Source organism: Rattus norvegicus, chromosome 19, assembly GCF_036323735.1.
Source record: "Rattus norvegicus strain BN/NHsdMcwi chromosome 19, GRCr8, whole genome shotgun sequence".
In the NCBI taxonomy this organism is placed as follows: domain Eukaryota; kingdom Metazoa; phylum Chordata; class Mammalia; order Rodentia; family Muridae; genus Rattus; species Rattus norvegicus.
The window spans coordinates 73,798,569-73,821,714 of NC_086037.1; the positions used below are offsets into that span (position 1 = coordinate 73,798,569).

The following is a 23,146-nucleotide window of genomic DNA, read 5'->3' on the forward strand; positions in this document are numbered from 1 at the left end:
TCTGACATCCTCTTTCTGACTTCCATGGGCACCAGACATATACATGGAGCATGCATATATTCAAGCAAAACACTCATACACATAAAATTTTTAAAAAATCTAAAAATTTTGGAAAGGAATGTCTATAATTCGGCTACATATGCCTTTAAGAGATTATTAAGATATAAGTATCAGAATGAGTACAAAACCACACACAAAGTTAAGAAAAACATTGAAATAATAAAACAGAAGAAAATTAAAGCAACAGAAGCAAAAGGCCAATCAGAGAATAACCAGAAGAAAATGTGCTGAGCCACATTAATAACGAATAAGGAAGTTATTAAGGGAAATCAAGAAAACGATCAAAATAATAAGTCCCTTTAATAGAACAATGTTCTCTGACCTTGAGGAGGTGAATCTTTGAAATATGTATGTACAAAATTATAGCATCTTATAATTAAGGCAGAACTTGATACTACAATAAAAAACAGAAATTTAGAAAGTGAGCACAGGCAAGCCAGCAGTTAATTACAAAAGATACCTAGATTGTCAGAAGATTTGAGAGTGTATTGCACATAATAGTTCACAGAGGCACATGGATGAAGGTCTATTCTCAAACCCAATAGGAAGGTTTCTCAAGTTTAATTAAAAATAACATAGAAGGTGGCTGTAGTCATGGCTCAGCAATTAAGAGCACTATCTACCCTTCCAGAGGTCCTCAGTTTAATTTTCAGTGCCACATGGTGGCTCACAACTATCTGTCATAGGATCCAGTGCCCTCTTCTCATGTGTCTTCAGACAGCTACAGTGTACTCACATATGTACGATAAATAAAAAAGTCTTTAAAATATAACGTGAAAGAAGTGTACTTACTCTTTGCATTATCATCCCAAGGAGTGTATTGTTTCTTGTTCTGAGACTGGCTTGTGGTTACATAAAGTCTCTTCTCGGGAAAGAAATTTTCTGCTGATACTTCTCTTTTTGAGTGTTCTAAAGGAATTGCTAGGAGAAAAAAGGCATATGTGTTGAGGAATTTCTGAACACTAAGACTTCCTACCCATAGGGAGATGAGAAAAGTTGAGCACAGTATTCTATTTTGTCCACTTTATTTTTTGGCTTCCACCTATCCTTGTCCAAAAGAATTCACACTCAGGTCAGAGCACACACTGTCCATGAAACATACACAGAAACCGTGACACAGAGACATGAGCCTTCTGTTGGGCTTAATTTAAAGCACTTTACATTTATTTTACAAACTAGCAAGTCTTGCATTGCTAGAAATTGTTCCCCTTTCTCCTTGCACCTGTGTTTCTGATGCATACTCTTGACGAAAATGTGTATGACTCTCATCTGGTGCTGCAGTATGAACTACATAAAAATATATCTTTAGTTTTCTCAATATAAAGTAAAATCTGTGGAATATCAGGATTCAAATTCCTAATAACAGGTGTATAACAGTATTTTCTCTTATTTTCATAAAGTCCCAAGTTACCATGTTATATCTGACATGAATATGGGAAAAGTCTCGTCAATTGATATTGTGGAAATTGCCATCCTATTTTATAAATATTTGGAGGAATCAATGGTGTCAATGGTGTAGTTTCACAGGTTACTCATGGTTTTAGGTTACTATTTATTCCTAGACAAACCAAAGAAAATGCATGTTCACAAGGCTACTTGCCATGGCATTATTGCAACTGTAAAGTATCCAACATCACATTAAGCATAGGAGAGTGACTAAATAAACCAATGTGTGTATTAACAAAGCACAGAACTGCTGCAGATGAGGCAGTGCAAGGTGCTGTATGTTGCTATGAAAGAATAGCAAAAGCATTTATATAAATGAACTTGAGAAGACTTATTGAAAGAATGTCAAGTAAAAAACATGCAAAGGAAGGACAGTCCACTTAGGGCACCTGGGTGACCGTGCACATTTCATTCAAAAGGAAAAATTAAAGGAGTGAGGGTTAAATTGCAAACCAACTACAGAATTGAAGCAAAACTTCACACAAGGAACAGCCTGGGATATCCAGGCACAGTCTGGGTTTCTTTTCCCGTTGCTGTGACGAGATACGCTGGTAAAAGCAATGGGGATAAAGGTATATGCTGGCTCACAGTTCATTTGGTGAGGAAGTCAAGGCAGCAAGTGACTCAAATAGTTGGTCATGTTGCATCCACATTTGGAGAGTGCTTGAATGCATTGCAAAGTGGTGAATGCATGCCAGCATTCTGCTTGCTTTCTGCTTTTTATACAGATGGGGTTTTCCACCACAATTAATATAATCAATCAATAATTTTCTACAGTCATGCTTAGGGACCAGGCTTCCACTTGACTATTGGTTCTGTCAAAGTAACAATTAACATAACCACCATAGTCAGTTTTTGATTTTTTTTCTGCTAAAGGGTTCTCCAACAACAAACATTATGGAACAAAGTATGTGTATAAATCTGTCAATATTTTTTGATAATCTGGGTGAATACTGTGTTAATACACACGCTAAATGGAGAAAGGAGAGAACAAGTCCCAGAGACTGAAACTAAAGGCATCCAAGACAGTTCATGATTTCTAAGCTGTGTGGGAAACAGGATTATTGTGCACATGGTCTGTATATATGTCTCTGTCCATATATACATGTTTATGCACATCTATACTTATAAGGAGAGCAGTCACATTTTAAAGCCTTAAATGAGTCCTTTTAGGCCAAACCCTAGTTAAACACAAAAGTTTTCTAGTAATATCATAGAGTAAAATTTAGATGCCAGACCTGATACCAACTAGTGCACCAGAGTCTTTGGAGGTTTTCAAATATGGGCTTAGGTCTATCTAAGAAGGCCCTATGATTACACATAAACAATCCACAAGTCCCCCACCCCTACTCCGAGTGAATCTACCTGTGAACAGGAGCGTGTTTTTAAGTTTTTGTTTTTTTTTTTAATTAACTTCAGTATTTCTTATATACATTTCGAGTGTTATTCCCTTTCCCGGTTTCCGGGCAAACATCCCCCTAATCCCTCCCCCTCCCCTTCCGTATGGGTGTTCCCCTCCCAACCCTCTCCCCATTGCCGCTCTCCCCCCAACATTCTAGTTCACTGGGGGTTCAGTCTTAGCAGGACCCAGGGCTTCCCCTTCCAATGGTGCTCTTACTAGGATATTCATTGCTACCTATGAGATCAGAGTCCAGGGTCAGTCCATGTATAGTCTTTAGGTAGTGGCTTAGTCCCTGGAAGCTCTGGTTGCTTGGCATTGTTGTACATATGGGGTCTCGAGCCCCTTCAAGCTCTTCCAGTTCTTTCTCTGATTCCTTCAATGGGGGTCCTATTCTCAGTTCAGTGGTTTGCTGCTGGCATTCGCCTCTGTATTTGCTGTATTCTGGCTGTGTCTCTCAGGAGCGATCTACATCCGGCTCCTGTCGGTCTGCCCTTCTTTGCTTCATCCATCTTGTCTAATTGGATGGCTGTATATGTATGGGCCACATGTGGGACAGACTCTGAATGGGTGTTCCTTCTGTGTCTGTTTTAATCTTTGCCTCTCTATTCCCTGCCAAGGGTATTCTTGTTCCCCTTTTAAAGAAGGAGCGAAGCATTCACATTTTGATCATCCGCCTTGAGTTTCATTTGTTCTAGGCATCTAGGGTAATTCAAGCATTTGGGCTAATAGCCACTTATCAATGAGTGCATACTATGTGTGTTTTTCTGTGATTGGGTTACCTCACTCAGGATGATATTTTCCAGTTTCGACCATTTGCCTACGAATTTCATAAAGTCATTGTTTTTGATAGCTGAATAATATTCCATTGTGTAGATGTACCACATTTTCTGTATCCATTCCTCTCTTGAAGGACATCTGGGTTCTTTACAGCTTCTGGCTATTATAAATAAGGCTGCGATGAACATAGTGGAGCACGTGTCTTTTTTATATGTTGGGGCATCTTTTGGGTATATGCCCAAGAGAGGTATAGCTGGATCCTCAGGCAGTTCAATGTCCAATTTTCTGAGGAACCTCCAGACTGATTTCCAGAACGGTTTTTAATCCAATATCTTATCTTTTCAAAATAAACAAGACTAGGGGTTGGGTTTGGCTATTTCCATACTTGGGAATGATGCTTTATTCCAAACAAGAAGTGTGCTTTTTGGGCCTCTGGGTGTAATTAACTACAGCCTCCATGATCTTTGATACTATCTAATTCGAAGGTTGAATTGTGTCTCTTTCAATAAGATACAAGTAAAGCCATAACAACAGAAGTACGTGATCTCAGAAAGAAAGGGGAGAGCACTCATCTTAGATGGAAACATTCTGGCATGGAGATAAAACTGACAGAAATATGAATACTGAAAATGCGTCTGGTGAGGTATGATGGAAATGGAAGATATATTAGGGAGCTAAAGTGATTCCTATGAAAATGGCAGGCAATGTGATTCTGTTGGGTAGAAAGTACAACTTGTGAACAAAGAACTCTGATATTTTGCTAACTCAATTTCAGAATAGAGTATTTAAGGAATTGTTTGATCTTTTTCTAGAGAAAGCAATTGGTAAAGAAAGTTAAAAGGAAATTATTAGGTAAAAAGGAAACAGAAAAATGAAAATTTCCCAGCTTTTTAAAAAATGAAAGTAAAAAGTTAATGAAAGTCACACCTGCTCTGGAAGGACACACCAAGGCATGTTTAGCTGTTTAAGAGTCAACATGTAAAGATGGACCGACAGAAATACTGGGGCCAAGAAAACCAAAATGGGTGGAATAACAGACACTTTACATACTTCTGGGATCCAATAGGTGTGAAGGAGGGCAACAGCTAATTTGCTATTAAAACATTATTCTTCAATAAATAGAAAGATTGGCTCTGAGTGTGATTTAGATGCCAGTTTAGATTTTCCTGTCACCCTGGACAGCAGATTGGGCCACTGCCTGTTTCTTTTCAAGGCTGTCACCCAGCACCAAGAGCAGAGCCATGGAGGAAAGGGCGTCAAGCCAATGAGATTATCCCCAGAACTTAGAATCAAGCTAACTTGACTCTGTTATGCTCTATTTTTTGTTTGTTTTTTGTTTTGTTTTGTTTGCTTGTTTTATTTCTTGGCTTGTCCCACATGCTGCCTTCCTTCTGGAACAGGACTGTTTGCAGTATGCCTCTCACACCATCGTGTGTTTGAAGTGGATAACTTGAAATTTGGCTCTCTGAGTCCACAGAGGAAGGGAAGATTTTCCTGGGATGAGTGGTCCTCCAAACTTCACCATTGTTAGTTCTCAGTGTACTTTAGGTAGGAGGAAGAATCAGAAGCTGATTGTGTTTAAGTGAGACTCTGGAATCAACAGTTAAATCAGGAATACATTGGAATGTTGTGGACATGTTTTGTTCACAGGAAGAATGAAAACATTGAGAGGTTGGCCAGCAGCTGGTAGGTGGAGTTGTGGGTTTTTTTTCTCCCAAGTATATAGAATTCCCAAACTCCAGTGCTGGTTCTAGGGATCTTCTGTCTTCTATATCCAAGGCAGGCTACATGCTTACTCAGCCTTTATGGGTGTTCTCAAACTTTCATGGTAAGTGCTTTAACCAGTAAGCAATCTCCCTAGTCCTCAAACTCAAAGTTTCTAAGTATGACTGTGCACATGCATTTGCTTGTGTGTTAGAATATATATATATATATGTACATATATAAATATATATGAATGTTTATGTACACACAATTTATTGTTTAGGTGTCTCAGGATGGGTCAGTTTCTTGGGAAGGCACTGCTGATGGGCATATTAATTAGCTTGATTCAATCATACAATATGATCACACACATATCAAAATATCACATTGTTTCCACAAAATATTCACAGCAATTACTTGTCAATCAACAACGTTTGAAAAGAAAAACTTTTCTCTATTCTGATTCAAAATTTCCCTCTGCTTTCCTACCTCCCTCTCCCTCCCAGCAGTACTCCGAGGCTGTGAAACAGCAGGAGCCATGAGTTTGTGGGCTCCTTCCACCACAGCCACTACTATTCTGTGAGTAAAAGTGAACCCTGGTGGAGTTTGATCCTTTTTCAATTTATAATTTCACTTATTTCATTGTAAGATGTGAGTAAATGCTTAACAGATACTTTTAGTTAGGACTATTATTTTAACTGACCAACTTAAGAACTAATAATTTTCTGTAACCATGCATGCAGCAAGCAGGTTAACAAATGAAACCTTTTAAGGAAACAAAATCTTCAAAACTCCCACAATTCACAATTCATAATTGAGTATCACTGAGGGGATACTGAAATGTCTTGGGAGCATTTTTACTTCTTAGTTATCACAGTAAGATACCTGGAGCTTAATGGGTTACTTCTCTCCAATGTCAATGTGTCCCACAAGTGCCAGTGTGGTATGCAGAGATTCTCACTTAACTCCCCTTAAAGGAATAAGAGAGGCCTGAATAGTCTCTCCACTATACAAGATGAAAGCAGAAAACAGCAAGAGATGGCAAGATTATTAACCAGACTCAAAGATCTTATTGGTTTATTTGTTTTGATTATGCTGCTTAGCAAGCTCAACCAAACTTACTATGGAGTCATGTTACTCATATGACTACTTAAATCTTTAGCTGGTCAATTTTACAGCATGGAAAATGGCTGCTCAGATAGCAAACATGGACCAGTGGAAAGACCTAAAAATATCATTTGATCATCTGTTTGTCACTGCAGGTCTTGTACTACTGAATACATTAGTTATGCATTTTTTTATGTGAATAGCCTTAGAAAGAGAACTTGGTGCTATTAAAAACAACCTTTTGTGAATCTAGTAGATGGATGGCTTCTCCATTAAACATGAAGGGCAAATGGTGAGCCATCCTGTGTGTGTGTGTGTGTGTGTGTGTGTATGTGTGTGTGTGTGTGTGTGTGTGTGTGTCTGTGTCTGTGTGTCTGTGTGTCTGTGTGTGTGTGTGTGTGTTTGCCAGAAGATATCAATGTTCATATTTGATGGGCTTAGAGGAAGTGTAATTTCCTCCAATCTTTTTCAGTTGATCCTGAGATCTGAGTATTTTGCTTCCTTGATGAAGAAAGTAGTTAATACAAAGTGTTCTATATTATCGATTCCTACTTTTATCCACACCTTTCACGTTTCACGAATGAACACAACTAGGGCTTAGCAGTAAAATAATTACAAACAAAAGTGAGCCTTTACATTCTTCACTGGGTAAATCCCCTTCAGGCCACTAAAATTTCCCATTGTCATGGCCTCTACTAGTATATACATGCTTTGGTGGAATTATCCATAGGAAGGAATTTTCCATATCCTTCACCCAGGTTACTGTCATGTAAAAAGTCTTCACTGTCCAAGAAAGAAAGCAAGCATGATTTTCATCATTGCTGAAAAATAAAGTCAGAAGTCTTTACCAAGCAGGTACATCCAACCCAAGTGCAAGACTTTGGGCACCCAGACTCTGATTGATGAGGGCACGTGAAGCCTGAGTTCCACTACTGACCTCAGAGTCAGCCTGACATGCTGAAGGTAATAAGCATGGTGTAGAGGAGCTTAGCATTCATCAACCAACATATCACAGTCATACTTGTATCTTTTCCTATACTGACCATCAGGATTGGCTAGCTTAGTGACAGAGACACTCAACACAAAGCTTGAACCTTTCCACAGGGTCCCTGATATTGTAGCAATTGCATAGATTATAATATTTTAATCCATGTCTGGGGCAGCACTACTGTACTGGTAGAATCATCTAAGTAAGCTTAGATAAAGGAACAGACCAAAAAGAATCACGTTTTCTCTCACACATGGCATGTGATTAGGACCATACTTTCTGAAAGAAACAAGGAATTTCTGGTGTGTGAAATTCTCATGTGTGATCTATATAAGTATTATGGTGTCTCAGTTTAGAAAAGATGATTGTATATATTTTGCCCTCCCCACCGCTCACTAGAAATAATAAGGGAAATTGATGGGACTATACAGCTATTGTTGCACCCACATTCCAGCCAGAGAGGAGGTCAGATAATACCTATATTCCTAGTTACCATAAAGACTCCTCAACTCTGAGTAGGCCTCAAACAATATGATACCATGTACCCTTCACCTGACTACCCTTGTTGGCTTCTTCCTGGACCTGCATTTGCCCCTTCAGTGACATGTGAGCCACCATCTGCTGATTAGAGTCTCTGGTAGAAAATTTGCATTGGGGGAAGACAGAGGTTCTGGAGACACCTGGATACGCTCATTGTTCATGAAGAGATGATTTACCCATTTCTTTCTTGGTATTCATGAATCATAATCATACAATATAATATAATAATATAATATACTGACTGTGGTCAAAATATTTACTATACTTTTGATTTTGAGTTCAGTTGGCAATGCTCAAATTTTATGTTTAAAGTATAGACCTTTCTATTAGGTATACATTTACATATACATTTATGAATCAAACAAAAGTTCTAATTAGTTTAATTTAAAATAAATAGGATAACTATAGTCCTTATACTCACTAGTAAATATTTCTCCTCCCAAAGATTTTTGCTTCTTTAACTGCATTTGGGAGGTTGATGATACATTTAGATTCTCCACTCTAACACCTGTAGTTGATTCTTCATGGTGGGCTATATTAAAAGAGAAATTTAATCACTTATTTAAAAAACAGATTTATGAAGCATCCAGATTTTCAATTAATACATATATAAAAATATTTTACCACTTTATAAATTTATAAAGACTGTCATGCTAGATAAGATGTGCTAAGACTCCTATAACAGTTTTAATGTACATTAAAGTTTCATAATTTTTTATTTCTAGTAATCAAATGTTTTATGTTAGTCTCTGATTTCCCCAGGTTCTTCATACTTTAGACTGAGATCTAGTCATAGACCAACTGATAAAAACACATTTACCAAGCATTGTCACTGATAAATATTTAAGAATATTGTTTTCCAGTACAAGAAGTAGTTTGAGAAACTGTTATATTTAGTCAGTATCTAATCAAATGTATATATTTCTATAAATATACACAGGATACATAGTAGATAAAATGGTATGGGTGACTGCTTCTGAGTCATTTCCCCTCTGTGCTTAAAGAAGCTCCCTAAGATCTTCCTAGCGGTTGCACTCATGACTAGTATACAGTTTCTTCTCTCTGTGAATTCTGAAACAAATCCATGAACCCTGCTAAGTTTTTAAGTCAAATACACAACAGATAAAAATAAGACTACAAGATGTTCTCCTCACCTGTTGAGACCATGAATCATAATTAAAGTTTGAGGTGCAAAGAGAAAGAAGACTTTCTCTAGTGTTTTTTTGGATGGTTATTTGTAGGTAATATTACTCCCTGAGCCAACATGTGAGTGATGGAGAAACATGATAGTGCTCTGTGTGGGTCTCTCCACACAGTGGAGTTTGTCCACTGTCAAAGTAGCCAGTATTGAATGGGTTCTTGTCAAACATGAAGTAGTTTAAATGTCCTAGGTGCCTACACCATGGCCCCTGAGAACTGCTGCAGTTAGGATTATATCAGTGAATCTGCTGGCATGTTCACACCTCAGAAACAGTATCACTTGTCTGCAGAATAAGAATTTCCTGCTCTCATTTCTGGCTTAAGGAAGTGGTGTTTACCAGCTGGTCTTGGGTGCTTGCTAACAGTTGCTCATTGGCAACTTGATCTTGCAGTGTTGCTGCTGGCCCTGGCATTATCTGATACTGTGCTATTGACAGTGGCCACTACTCAAGCTGAATGCAGCGGGTATGCTGGTGATGAATGCAAGGTGGGTGATCTTGCAAGTAACCTTCTTAGCATCCTGTCCATACAGATGATTGCCTTATGTGGAAAGAGTTACATCTTTCCTAAGGGGGTGGCCCAGGAAAAGCAGCACTCTTGAGAAATAGCAGATTCCCATGGTCCTGACCATATCTTTCTATGGGACTAGACAATGACAGGGCAGAGTGGGACCTTATAATAACACAACTGTACCATTAATGCACACCAGAGGCAGAGATCTAACAGGTGAAATTTTGGGGGGAAATTAGGAAATAAATAGGTAGTTTCACAGCAAAGAAGGAATCTGCCAAGTGTTATGAGTTTGCTGTCCTAGCAAATGACAGCCTCGGGGACTGTTTGGCTTCTGGAGCATTAATATCAGCTACTTGAGGGCTCATCCATCTGGATGACATACAGGAAAGCCTGGAGGTCTTCTGTACTAGTTAGGCTTACTCTTACTATGATGAAACACCATGGCCAAAAGAAAGCTTGGAAAGAATGGGTTTATTTGGCTTATGCTTCCATATTGTAGTCCATCATGGAATGAAGTCAGGACGGAAACTCAAACAGGGCAGGAACCTGGATCCAGGAGCTGATGCAGAGAACATGGAGGGGTGGTGATGCTTCCTGTCCTGTTCCTCATGACTTGCTCAGCCTGTTTCCTTGTAGAACCCTAGAACAGGTATGACTACGCACACACTAGGCTTGGCTTTCCCCCATCAATTACCCATGAAGAAAATGCCTTACAGCCTGTTCTTACAGGTACACTTTTACATTTGAGGTTCCTTCCTTTCAGTTAACTCTAGCATATGTCAAGTTGACATGAAACTAGCTAGTATACCCTCATTAGGTAGTCCTCCGGAGTCTCTGATGTACTTTTCTTTTTCTGTTTCACCAGAATCTTTGATTGACAGTTGGAATCTATGCCAAGGATCATGGAACAATACCCACTGGGTTTTGGATCCACAATCTCCTGTGACTGTAGAAAATGAACACCTGGGAGCAACTGTTGAACTGTCACTGGGTCTTGGTGAACACTGAGCCCATGAGTGTGCCAGGAGGAGGCCTTAAGAACAGGAAGGTCAAACAAGTCCAGATCACCGTGTTTCTCTAATCATTCTGATGATTTATACTTTATGTCAAAGATACAAATTTTTTAATAATTATATATTCATGTGTATATTTATAAACTGAAGAAAATTATTTTATATGATTAATCTTTAAAGTTTTATACTTTAAAGATTTATACTTACCATTTTCAGGTGTGAATATTTTTAGTTTCTTTGCCTGAATTCCAAATTGTAGTCCTGACTCTTGATATTCAAGATTTGTATCTGGTGTTTCACCTAAAACTGCATGAAGAAATATATTTTACTTCTTATTAGAAAATACAGCTATTTTTAGTTCTTTAGATTTCAAAGTTATAAACACTTAACAGCAGGATTTTCTCTCATTTTGACAGTTGTAGGTAAATTAATACAGGAGCCAATATAACAAGAAAATTATGAGACTATATTTAGTAGTTGTATTGAAACTCCATTTTAAACTCCTAGGTATTGACTCTATATGTTCATATCTAGCATCTCTATACTTTAAACTAGTGTGTATTCATAGAAACAGAAATGAAAACGCACATATCCAATGTTCAGGAAAAAAAAACATGTTATGGAGAAAACTTGCATACTGTCTTTGGATTTAGGAAGATGAAGAACTAGAAAATGAAAAAAGAGAAATGGGGGCTGTAGAGATGGCTCAGCGGTTAAGAGCACTGGCTGTTCTTCCAGAGGTCCTGAGTTCAAATCCCAACAACCACATGGTGGCTCACAACCATCTGTAATGAGATCTGTTGCCCTTTTCTGGTGTGTCTGAAGTCAGCGACAATGTACCCATGTACATGAAATAAATAAATATTCTTTTTTAGAAAAGAGAGAAATGGTTACTTATTTACATTTGTGGCACTGGAATTAAACCTAGAGGCTTGTTTCTATGAGGCAAGTACTGGACAACTAAACTACATTTCTCAGCCTTCTTTTCTACTTTTTTTTCTTTTCTACTTTTTACTTAGAGACAGGTTTTAAGTTGCCCATGAAGGCTTTGAACTCTTAACTTTCCTGTCCTTTCTATGTGCTAGGTATCCAGACCAGCAACACTTGTCTAGCTAGAATGTCTATCTTTACAAAACCATCTCAGGACAGAGAGGTGAAGTGACACTGATAATTACCTACAAAATGAGAGACCAGTGTTGGGCAAGAAGTGAAACTCCTTTAAGTATATTTTTTCAGTGGATTTTCACATTGGGGAAAGTTCAAGTTCTTTATAATTGGGAGATAAAATTAAATCAATAAGAATATGAGATCAAAAATGAAAACAGAAAACAATAAAATTAAGGTATTAAAGGAAAGAGCAAAGGCAGTAACTCAAGGATTTAATATTGAATATAACCCTGTACTGTGGACTGGAATGGGCAGTTATAAAATAATCTTGAAGTCCTTTAGTCTATATTGTTGTTCCAGTGGCACATGATAAGCAATTCTAAACTGTCTAATCATGGTGGTTAGACTTGGAGTCCTAGCTATTTTGCCCTCAAAAGCCATAAAACCAAAAGGGCCTTTGACTAAGGCTTCTGGAACTGAGACACACACCAAGTAGCTGCTCATATGCAGCATATTTTGGGGGACAAACAGGAATCTAGGCAGGGTTTTGAATAATGAAATAGATAGGTTATGGTTGACTATTACCTTGAGATTGATTTGTGGTCTTTAAAAACCAACAGAAAAATTGTGTGTCAAAATTTCTGGGGCTGGAGAGATGGCTCAGCCATTAAAGGCTAGGCTTACAACCAAATTTTCTGAACATAGTTTAGTCATCCTGAGCCATCATGTGTGACTCCTGTACTTTTATTGTGCATTTTATCTTGATCTGACCCCTGGAAACCCTGGGTCTCAGGGTCTAATTCTTCGGAGTTCAGCTGGCATTAACAAAGGTCACAGGCAAGTCATGTTGAACATCATGGTGCTTAGAGTCCTGTTCTACCATATGGCCTTCACTATCTAGACACAAAGATTTCCTAAAAAAATAGATCCTGGCCAGATGCCTAACTGCTTGTGAGTGAACCCCATGTAACTTTCAACTGCCATACAAACTTGAACAACAAAGGTTTGAAAGGTCTTCATTTAGGCCACTTACCTACTCCTGGGTCTTATGCCTCAGTATTCTGTGTTATAAACTTATGACAATCACACTCCCAGATCAGAAGAATAAATAGTATAAAACACCCCCTCCCCCCAAAATAGTGATAGATGCCAAAGCCTTTCTAGAAGAAACATTGTTGGATAGTTGTGACTGATTCTAATACTATCATAAGGGAGGGTGCTCCAATATCTAGTTACAACAGTAGCCTCAAACTGTGCTAGCAGGCCCTGTTGAGCATTTGCAAGCTTTTCAAATTTGAATAGAAAGGTAACCCCTTTTCACTTCAGATTCGCTGAAGAAAATGTCCATGTACTAAAAAAGGCCTGCAACCACTGGAGTCTAAGAAAGATCTTAGATAACAGTTTTTATTTATATCCTGTGGTCCTCAGATAAGTAAGGTTTTGTACACTGGGTTTCACCAGTGGTAGTTACTGACAATAAGCATGTATGTAGTCTAGTGAATTTCTAAGACTTGAGCTATTATGAGAAAGCTCTAAGGATTATGCTGCATAGTCATTTAGAAACCTTAGGAGGCTGGGCAACTTGCCTCTGCAGTAAGGAAGGGGATTTTGCTTACCTTAGGAAGGGGAATGGGACGGTATGGGTTTGTCATTATAAAACTTTCTCAGAGCCTTGGCTGCTACACTGTTCAAAGGGGAGTTAACATCCAAGACTCTCTACCACCTTACTAGGTATCATTTTGGTAGTACCTGATGGCCTATGTACTGGGGAAAATGATAGGTCCATTCTTTGCAGAGACAATATAGGCTTTTCCCAGATAATGGTAGAGTGAGAACAAAAATGTCAACATCTATACTCACATTCTGATTTCTAGTTTTGTACCTGCCCCCTAACTGACTACCTGGCTAAACTAACTTTACTGATTATTGTTATTGTGTATGTACATGTGTACGTGTATAGACTATGGAGGTCTATACAAATTTGTGACATTTCCATTTAAGTTACATGGGGACATTACATGCCTTTACCCATCCAGGCATGTTGCCAGTGCTTACCGAGCTAGAATAAACTTCTAAGACTATGCTACTGGTAGACTGTAATATCCCCATCTCATAGGACACAGAATGGAAAAACATTTACCATTAAGTAAGCAATATTTGATAGAGAATACATAGGGATCTAAGGATAGTAAGTGGACCCCATTTCTGTGAAATGGATAAGGGTACCACAAAATTCTCTGACTTACATAATAAAATGGCCTAAAGATCCTTTCATTTCAAGTTCCACATAACACTCAGCCTTAAGGCCCCAAGTATTGTGTTATTTAGGTTTTTGTTTTAAGTTGGGTATGTAATATAGACACCCCCTTTATCTATCACATTTCTTACACAAAATAACTTCATGGGGAGAAAAATAAAGCTGATGTCATGACTTGCATTAATGAAACAAATATTGTCAAAGTAAGTATTATATGTGCACATAGAGTTTTGGCCTGGACAGGATCACATGGTTCATTGTTGTACAACCCTGGGAACCTGTGATCCATGACATTGTGTTATGTCATAAAAACTGTGACTGTCTTACAAGTAGAGGGACACTAATATATAGAATTGACATTTCCAGTGTTCCCTTTTCATGCTTTGTTGCAAATACATGTGCATGATCACTTTAACTTTACGTTGAATGATTTGTTGTCACCACTAATATTCTTCAACAGAGTTGTTGAAAGGGTCTCCCATCAGTGACAGCTCTATGGTAGAACCTCTAAATGTTCTATTTGAGAGGAAGGATCAGTCTTCTACCATACTGATGTTATCACATCACCCTAGCAAAGATACTACCAAAGAACTAAATATTCCATTTTTCTCACTTATGCTACTCTTGCTAGTATAGACAGGTTTAATAAACACCACTAGAAGACAAATCAAACCCATGGCTATGATATCAAAAGCATGATACCCTAGACCCTAGAGTCTAGAGGAAATTGCTCAGTATCCAATTCTAATGACTCAAAACATAAAACAGGTACATTGCAGATGGGATTATTCATACATCTGCACTCATCTCCTTGATACAAGAAAGTTCCTTAACACCAACTTGTTAATGTTATCTGAGAGGATTTTATGCTAGATGCCATAAACAGGAGGAGACCTAGAGGTCTTAACAAGGCTTCCCAGATAACCCCTTAGGCTCTTTGTCGCCTCATTTGTACTTCACTTGCTTATCACAATAGTATCTATATTTGTGACTAGAACCGATGGCCTCCAGAGAGCCACCACCTGAAAGGTCAATCAAAGCACGTGCTCTAAAAGCTGTGGGACGTGTGTGTGTGTGTGTGTGTGTGTGTGTGTGTCTGTGTCTGTGTCCGTGTCCGTGTCCGTGTCTGTGTTTGTGACTGAGTGTGTGTATGTACCTGTAGAAGAGCTATAAGGTAAGATGTGTTTTCAAGTTCTGCTTCTGTTGCCTCCACAAAGGAGTCACCTTGGTCAAATTGTACTATGGGTACAGACTTTGGAGCTACCACAAAATTATATAGATACACTGAAAACTGCAAGACACTAGTGTGGGAAACTATCTGCTTTTGGGACTGAAGTATTAACATATTTTAGTAGTTATTAAATAAACCTAGAGCCAAAACTTCTGCTTGGAAGTAACTCAAGTTCAAGGCCAGCCTAAGCTATAGAGTTCTAGTATTAATTCTTTCTTATAGTGGGGAAATAGCCTCTTAGTGCAGGAGTAAGTTTTGGTAACTATATTCTTAAATGCAGATTTATGAAACAAAATAAAACACCACCTGAAGAACCTAATATAGACCAAAGTTACCTGGAATGTTATCCTTACCAACACTTCTTTCTCGTTTAGAAGATAATTGCTTCATTCTATCTGTGTCGGTTTTTGAGAATAAACCCTGACGTGCAGGGCTACCTGCTACATCAGCACCTAAAAAGGGAAGTGCATGAAAGAGGTATATTTAATTCAAAATATATAAAAAATATTTGAAAATTTGTGGGTGGCACATGACTAGAATCCCAATATTAAGGAGCGGGTTACAAAGGGTGGCAAGGCAATCATGGAAAGGCCAGCCTAGGATATATCAAACTTTGTCTCCAAAATTACCTGTGTAAAATGTATAAATTCAAATTTCTGATAAGTTTCCTATATCATTGCACTTTATGTTCATTACTTAAAAAATAATTATAAACGCAAGTCTCTCCACCTCCTTTCACCATTCATTTATAGAGACTATAGAAACATGAATATTTCCTCTGCCATAATGAAGTAGCCTTGTTGATTCAGGGTGAAACAGTGACAACTTTCTTCAGAACCATGGCAGGTACACTGCATGAAGATGGAGGCATATCTGACACTCTCAACTTCTTTGTTGGGTACCATTTTGGTGTTGCCGAATGGCCTATGGTCTGAGGACCATGATGAGACCATTCTTTGCAGAGATACTGTGGGATTATGCACGGTCATGGTAAAGTGAGAACACAAATATTGAGATCTATACTCAGATTATGATTTCCTATTTTGTTCCAGCCACCTTCATTGGTTACCTAGCTAAACTGACTTTACTGATTATTGTTATTGTTTATGTGCATGTCTATGTGCATGTGATTATGGAGGACATACTAATTTGTGGCATTTCCATTTGAGTTACATGGAGACTTTAAATGAATTTACGTTCTGAGAAATTTTGCAGGTGCTTACCTAGCTAGATTAAATTCTCTCTAAACCTGTGTTAGCTGGTAGACAATAATATCCTCATCTAATTGCACACAGAATGGAAAAACAGTTACCATGAAGACAGCACTTTGATCAGAGGACACACAGTGATCTACGGATGGTAAATGGCCCCATTCCTGGATGATCTAGGTAAGGGTTCCACGAGATTCTCTGGCGCTAATTACTGGCAGAGATACTGAAATACTTTCACTTCAAGCCTCACCTTACACTCAGCCTGATATCCACAAAAGATAGGTTTATGTAAGTTTTCATTTTAAGGTAGGCTTGTACTACAGAAACATCCAGTTTATCCAATATATTTGTTACCCAAAACAACTTCAGAGGGAGAAAAATAAGCTGTTGTCATGACTTGCATTAATGAAACAAATATTGTCAATGTAAGTATTATTTGTGCACACAAGTTTTTGGCCTAGCCAAGATCACATGGTTCAATGTTGTACAACCCTGGGAACCTGTGATCCATGACATTGTGTTCTGCCATAAACACTGTGACTGTCTTACAAGTAGAGGGACACTAATATAGAGAATTGATAATTCCAGTGCACTTTATTCATACTTTTTTCCACATTCATGTATATGATCGCTTTAAATATACAGTGAGTTGTTGTCACCACTAGTATTCTTCCACAGAGTTATTGAAAGGCTCCCCCATCAAGGACAGCTGTATGGTAGAACTGCTAAATGTTCTATTTGAGAGGAACAATCAGTCTTCTACCATATTGATGTCTGACATCACCCAAGCAAGGATACTACCTTAGGACTAAATATTCTATTTTTCCCACATATGATACTTTTCCAATATAGAAAGATTTAATAAACACTTCTAGAAACAAACTCAAAACCATGGCTCTGATACATAAAGCATAATACCCTACATTCTAGAGTCTAGAAAATTGCTAAGTTTCTAATTCTAATGACTCAAAACATAATGACTCAAAACATAACTACCAAAAAACTATATACATACACTGAAACACTGAAAGACACTAGTGTGGGAAACTATCTGCTTTTGGGACTGAAGTATTAACATATTTTAGTAGTTATTAAATAATCCTAGAGCCAAAATTTCTGCTTGGAAGTAACTCAAGTTCAGGGCCACCCTAAGCTATAAAGTTCTAGTATTAATTCTTTCTTATAGTGGGGAAATAGCCTCTTAGTGCAGGAGTAAGTTTTGGTAACTATATTCTTAAATGCAGATTTATGAAACAAAATAAAAGAACACCTGAAGAACCTAATATAGACCAAAGTTACCTGGAATATTATCCTTACCAACACTTCTTTCTCTGTTAGAAGTTAATTGCTTCGTTCTTTCTGTGTCGGTTTTTGAGAATGAAACCTGACGTGCAGGGCTACCTGCTTCATCAGCACCTAAAAAAGGAAGTGCATGAATTAGGTATAATTAATTCAAAATATTTAAAAAATATTTGAAAATTTGTGTGTGGCACATGACTAGAATCCCAAAATTAAGGAGGTGGTTACATGGGGTGGCAAGGCCATCATGGAAAGGCCAGCCTAGGATATATCAAACTTTGTCTTCAAAATTACGTGTGTAAATGTATGAATTCAAATTTCTGGTAAGTTTCCTATACCATTACACTTTAGGTTCATTACTTCAAAAATAATAATAAACACAAGACTCTGCACCTCATTTCACCATTCATTTATAGAGACTATAGAAACATGAATATTTCCTCTTCCTTAATGAAGTAGCCTTGTTGATTCAGGGTGAAACAGTGACAACTTTCTTCAGAACCATGGCAGGTACACTGCATGAAGATGGAGGCTTATCTGACACTCTCAACTTCTTTGTTGGATACCATTTTGGTGTTGCTGAATGGCCTATGGTCTGAGGACCATGATGAGACAATTCTTTGCAGAGATACTGTGGGATTATCCACGGTCATGATAAAGTGAGAACAAAAATATTGAGATCTATACTCAGATTCTGATTTCTAATTATGTTTCAGCCCCCTTCATTGATTACCTAGCTAAAATGACTTCACTGATTATTGTTATTGTTTATGTGCATGTCTATGTGCATATGACTACGGAGGACATACTAATTTGTGGCATTTCCATTTGAGTTACATGGAGACTTTACAGGAATTTACGTTCTGAGGAATTTTGCAGGTGCTTACATAGCTAGATTAAATTCTCTCTAAACCTGTGCTAGATGCTAGACAATAATATCCTCATCTAATTGCACATAATGGAAAATCAGTTACCATTAAGACAGCACTTTGATCAGAGGACACACAATGACTTACGGATGGTAAATGGACCCCATTCCTGGATGATCTAGGTAAGGGTTCCACGAGATTCTCTGGCCCTAATTACTGGCAGAGATACGGAAATACTTTGAATTCAAGCTCCACCTTACACTCAGCCTGATGTCCACAAAAGATAGGTTTATGTAAGTTTTCATTTTAAGGTAGGCTTGTACTACAGAAACATCCAGTTTACCCATTATATTAGTTACCCAAACAACTTCAGAGAGAGAAAAATTAAGCTGTTGTCATGACTTGCATTAATGAAACAAATACTGTCAATGTAAGTATTATTTGTGCACACAGAGTTTTTGGCCTTGCCAAGATCACATGGTTCAATGTTGTACAACCCTTGGAACCTGTGATCCATGACATTGTGTTCTGTCATAAATACTGTGACTGTCTTACAAGTAGAGGGACACGAATATACAGAATTGATATTTCCACTGTCCTTTTTTCATACTTTTTTCCATATTCATGTACATGATCGCTTTAAATTTACGTGGAATGAGTTGTTGTCACCACTACTATTCTTCCACAGAGTTGTTGAAAGGCTCCCCCATCAGTGACAGCTCTATGGTAGAACTGCTAAATGTTCTATTTGAGACGAACGATCAGTCTTCTACCATATTGATGTCATGACATCACCCTAGCAAGGATGCTACCTTCAGACTAAATATTCTCTTTTTCCCACCTATGATACTTTTCCCAGTATAGACAGATTAAATAAACACTTCTGGAAACCAAGTCAAACCCATGGCTCTGCTATATAAAGCATGATATACTAGAATCTAGAGTCTTGCGGAAATTACTAAGTTTCTAATTCTAATGACTCAAAACATAAAAGAGATAAATTGCAGATGGGATTATTCATACATCTGCACTCATTTCCTTGATACCATAACGTTCTTTAACACCAACTTGTTAATGTTTTCTGAGAGGTTTTTTATACTAGATGCCATAAAAAGAGGGACCTAGAGGTCTTAACAAGACTCCCTAGATAAGCCCTTATGCTCTTTGTCTCCTCATTTGTACTTCACTTGCTTATCACAATAGTATCTATATTTGTGACTAGAACCGATGGCCTCCAGAGAGCCACCACCTGAAAGGTCAATCAAAGCACGTGCTCTAAAAGCTGTGGGACGTGTGTGTGTGTGTGTGTGTGTGTGTGTGTGTGTGTGTGTGTGTCTGTGTCTGTGTCTGTGTCCGTGTCCGTGTCTGTGTTTGGGACTGAGTGTGTGTATGTACCTGTAGAAGAGCTATAAGGTAAGATGTGTTTTCAAGTTCTGCTTCTGTTGCCTCCACAAAGGAGTCACCTTGGTCAAATTGTACTATGGGTACAGACTTTGGAGCTACCACAAAATTATATAGATACACTGAAACACTGCAAGACACTAGTGTGGGAAACTATCTGCTTTTGGGACTGAAGTATTAACATACTTTAGTAGTTATTAAATAAACCTAGAGCCAAAACTTCTGCTTGGAAGTAACTCAAGTTCAAGGCCAGCCTAAGCTATAGAGTTCTAGTATTAATTCTTTCTTATAGTGGGGAAATAGCCTCTTAGTGCAGGAGTAAGTTTTGGTAACTATATTCTTAAATGCAGATTTATGAAACAAAATAAAACACCACCTGAAGAACCTAATATAGACCAAAGTTACCTGGAATGTTATCCTTACCAACACTTCTTTCTCGTTTAGAAGATAATTGCTTCATTCTATCTGTGTCGGTTTTTGAGAATAAACCCTGACGTGCAGGGCTACCTGCTACATCAGCACCTAAAAAGGGAAGTGCATGAAAGAGGTATATTTAATTCAAAATATTTAAAAAATATTTGAAAATTTGTGGGTGGCACATGACTAGAATCCCAATATTAAGGAGCGGGTTACAAAGGGTGGCAAGGCAATCATGGAAAGGCCAGCCTAGGATATATCAAACTTTGTCTCCAAAATTACCTGTGTAAAATGTATAAATACAAATTTCTGATAAGTTTCCTATATCATTGCACTTTATGTTCATTACTTAAAAAATAATTATAAACGCAAGTCTCTCCACCTCCTTTCACCATTCATTTATAGAGACTATAAAAACATGAATATTTCCTCTGCCATAATGAAGTAGCCTTGTTGATTCAGGGTGTAACAGTGACAACTTTCTTCAGAAGCATGGCAGGTACACTGCATGAAGATGGAGGCATATCTGACACTCTCAACTTCTTTGTTGGATACCATTTTGGTGTTGCCGAATGGCCTATGGTCTGAGGACCATGATGAGATCATTCTTTGCAGAGATACTGTGGGATTATGCACGGTCATGGTAAAGTGAGAACACAAATATTGAGATCTATACTCAGATTATGATTTCCTATTTTGTTCCAGCCACCTTCATTGGTTACCTAGCTAAACTGACTTTACTGATTATTGTTATTGTTTATGTGCATGTCTATGAGCATGTGATTACGGAGGACATACTAATTTGTGGCATTTCCATTTGAGTTACATGGAGACTTTACATGAATTTACGTTCTGAGAAATTTTGCAGGTGCTTACCTAGCTAGATTAAATTCTCTCTAAACCTGTGTTAGCTGGTAGACAATAATATCCTCATCTAATTGCACACAGAATGGAAAAACAGTTACCATGAAGACAGCACTTTGATCAGAGGACACACAGTGATCTACGGATGGTAAATGGCCCCATTCCTGGATGATCTAGGTAAGGGTTCCACGAGATTCTCTGGCGCTAATTACTGGCAGAGATACTGAAATACTTTCACTTCAAGCCTCACCTTACACTCAGCCTGATATCCACAAAAGATAGGTTTATGTAAGTTTTCATTTTAAGGTAGGCTTGTACTACAGAAACATCCAGTTTATCCAATATATTTGTTACCCAAAACAACTTCAGAGGGAGAAAAATAAGCTGTTGTCATGACTTGCATTAATGAAACAAATATTGTCAATGTAAGTATTATTTGTGCACACAAGTTTTTGGCCTAGCCAAGATCACATGGTTCAATGTTGTACAACCCTGGGAACCTGTGATCCATGACATTGTGTTCTGCCATAAACACTGTGACTGTCTTACAAGTAGAGGGACACTAATATAGAGAATTGATAATTCCAGTGCACTTTATTCATACTTTTTTCCACATTCATGTATATGATTGCTTTAAATATACAGTGAGTTGTTGTCACCACTAGTATTCTTCCACAGAGTTATTGAAAGGCTCTCCCATCAAGGACAGCTCTATGGTAGAACTGCTAAATGTTCTATTTGAGAGGAACAATCAGTCTTCTACCATATTGATGTCTGACATCACCCAAGCAAGGATACTACCTTAGGACTAAATATTCTATTTTTCCCACATATGATACTTTTCCAATATAGAAAGATTTAATAAACACTTCTAGAAACAAACTCAAAACCATGGCTCTGATACATAAAGCATAATACCCTACATTCTAGAGTCTAGAAAATTGCTAAGTTTCTAATTCTAATGACTCAAAACATAATGACTCAAAACATAACTACCAAAAAACTATATACATACACTGAAACACTGAAAGACACTAGTGTGGGAAACTATCTGCTTTTGGGACTGAAGTATTAACATATTTTAGTAGTTATTAAATAATCCTAGAGCCAAAATTTCTGCTTGGAAGTAACTCAAGTTCAGGGCCACCCTAAGCTATAAAGTTCTAGTATTAATTCTTTCTTATAGTGGGGAAATAGCCTCTTAGTGCAGGAGTAAGTTTTGGTAACTATATTCTTAAATGCAGATTTATGAAACAAAATAAAAGAACACCTGAAGAACCTAATATAGACCAAAGTTACCTGGAATATTATCCTTACCAACACTTCTTTCTCTGTTAGAAGTTAATTGCTTCATTCTTTCTGTGTCAGTTTTTGAGAATGAAACCTGACGTGCAGGGCTACCTGCTTCATCAGCACCTAAAAAAGGAAGTGCATGAATTAGGTATAATTAATTCAAAATATTTAAAAAATATTTGAAAATTTGTGTGTGGCACATGACTAGAATCCCAAAATTAAGGAGGTGGTTACATGGGGTGGCAAGGCCATCATGGAAAGGCCAGCCTAGGATATATCAAACTTTGTCTTCAAAATTACGTGTGTAAATGTATAATTCAAATTTCTGGTAAGTTTCCTATACCAATACACTTTAGGTTCATTACTTCAAAAAATAATAATAAACACAAGACTCTGCACCTCATTTCACCATTCATTTATAGAGACTATAGAAACATGAATATTTCC

At 37.7% G+C, this 23,146-nt stretch overlaps 1 protein-coding gene across 50 annotated transcripts in view; it reads right to left on the minus strand.

The window, feature by feature from the left end:
- Nucleotides 1-23,146, minus strand: part of Ccdc7a (coiled-coil domain containing 7A) — a 410,765-nt gene that overhangs the window by 137,834 nt on the left and 249,785 nt on the right. For 36 of the 50 annotated variants that reach the window (XM_063278219.1, XM_063278211.1, XM_063278233.1 and 33 more), the window contains 7 exons: nucleotides 22,724-22,822; nucleotides 20,531-20,647; nucleotides 17,874-17,972; nucleotides 15,681-15,797; nucleotides 10,958-11,056; nucleotides 8,446-8,556; nucleotides 853-981 (listed from right to left, as the gene is read on the minus strand). In XM_063278219.1, the coding sequence (XP_063134289.1) occupies nucleotides 853-981; nucleotides 8,446-8,556; nucleotides 10,958-11,056; nucleotides 15,681-15,797; nucleotides 17,874-17,972; nucleotides 20,531-20,647; nucleotides 22,724-22,822 (771 nt within the window). The remainder of the gene's footprint in view (nucleotides 1-852; nucleotides 982-8,445; nucleotides 8,557-10,957; nucleotides 11,057-15,680; nucleotides 15,798-17,873; nucleotides 17,973-20,530; nucleotides 20,648-22,723; nucleotides 22,823-23,146) is intronic. The other 14 variants (XM_063278247.1, XM_063278228.1, XM_063278222.1 and 11 more) reach the window with 6 other exon arrangements.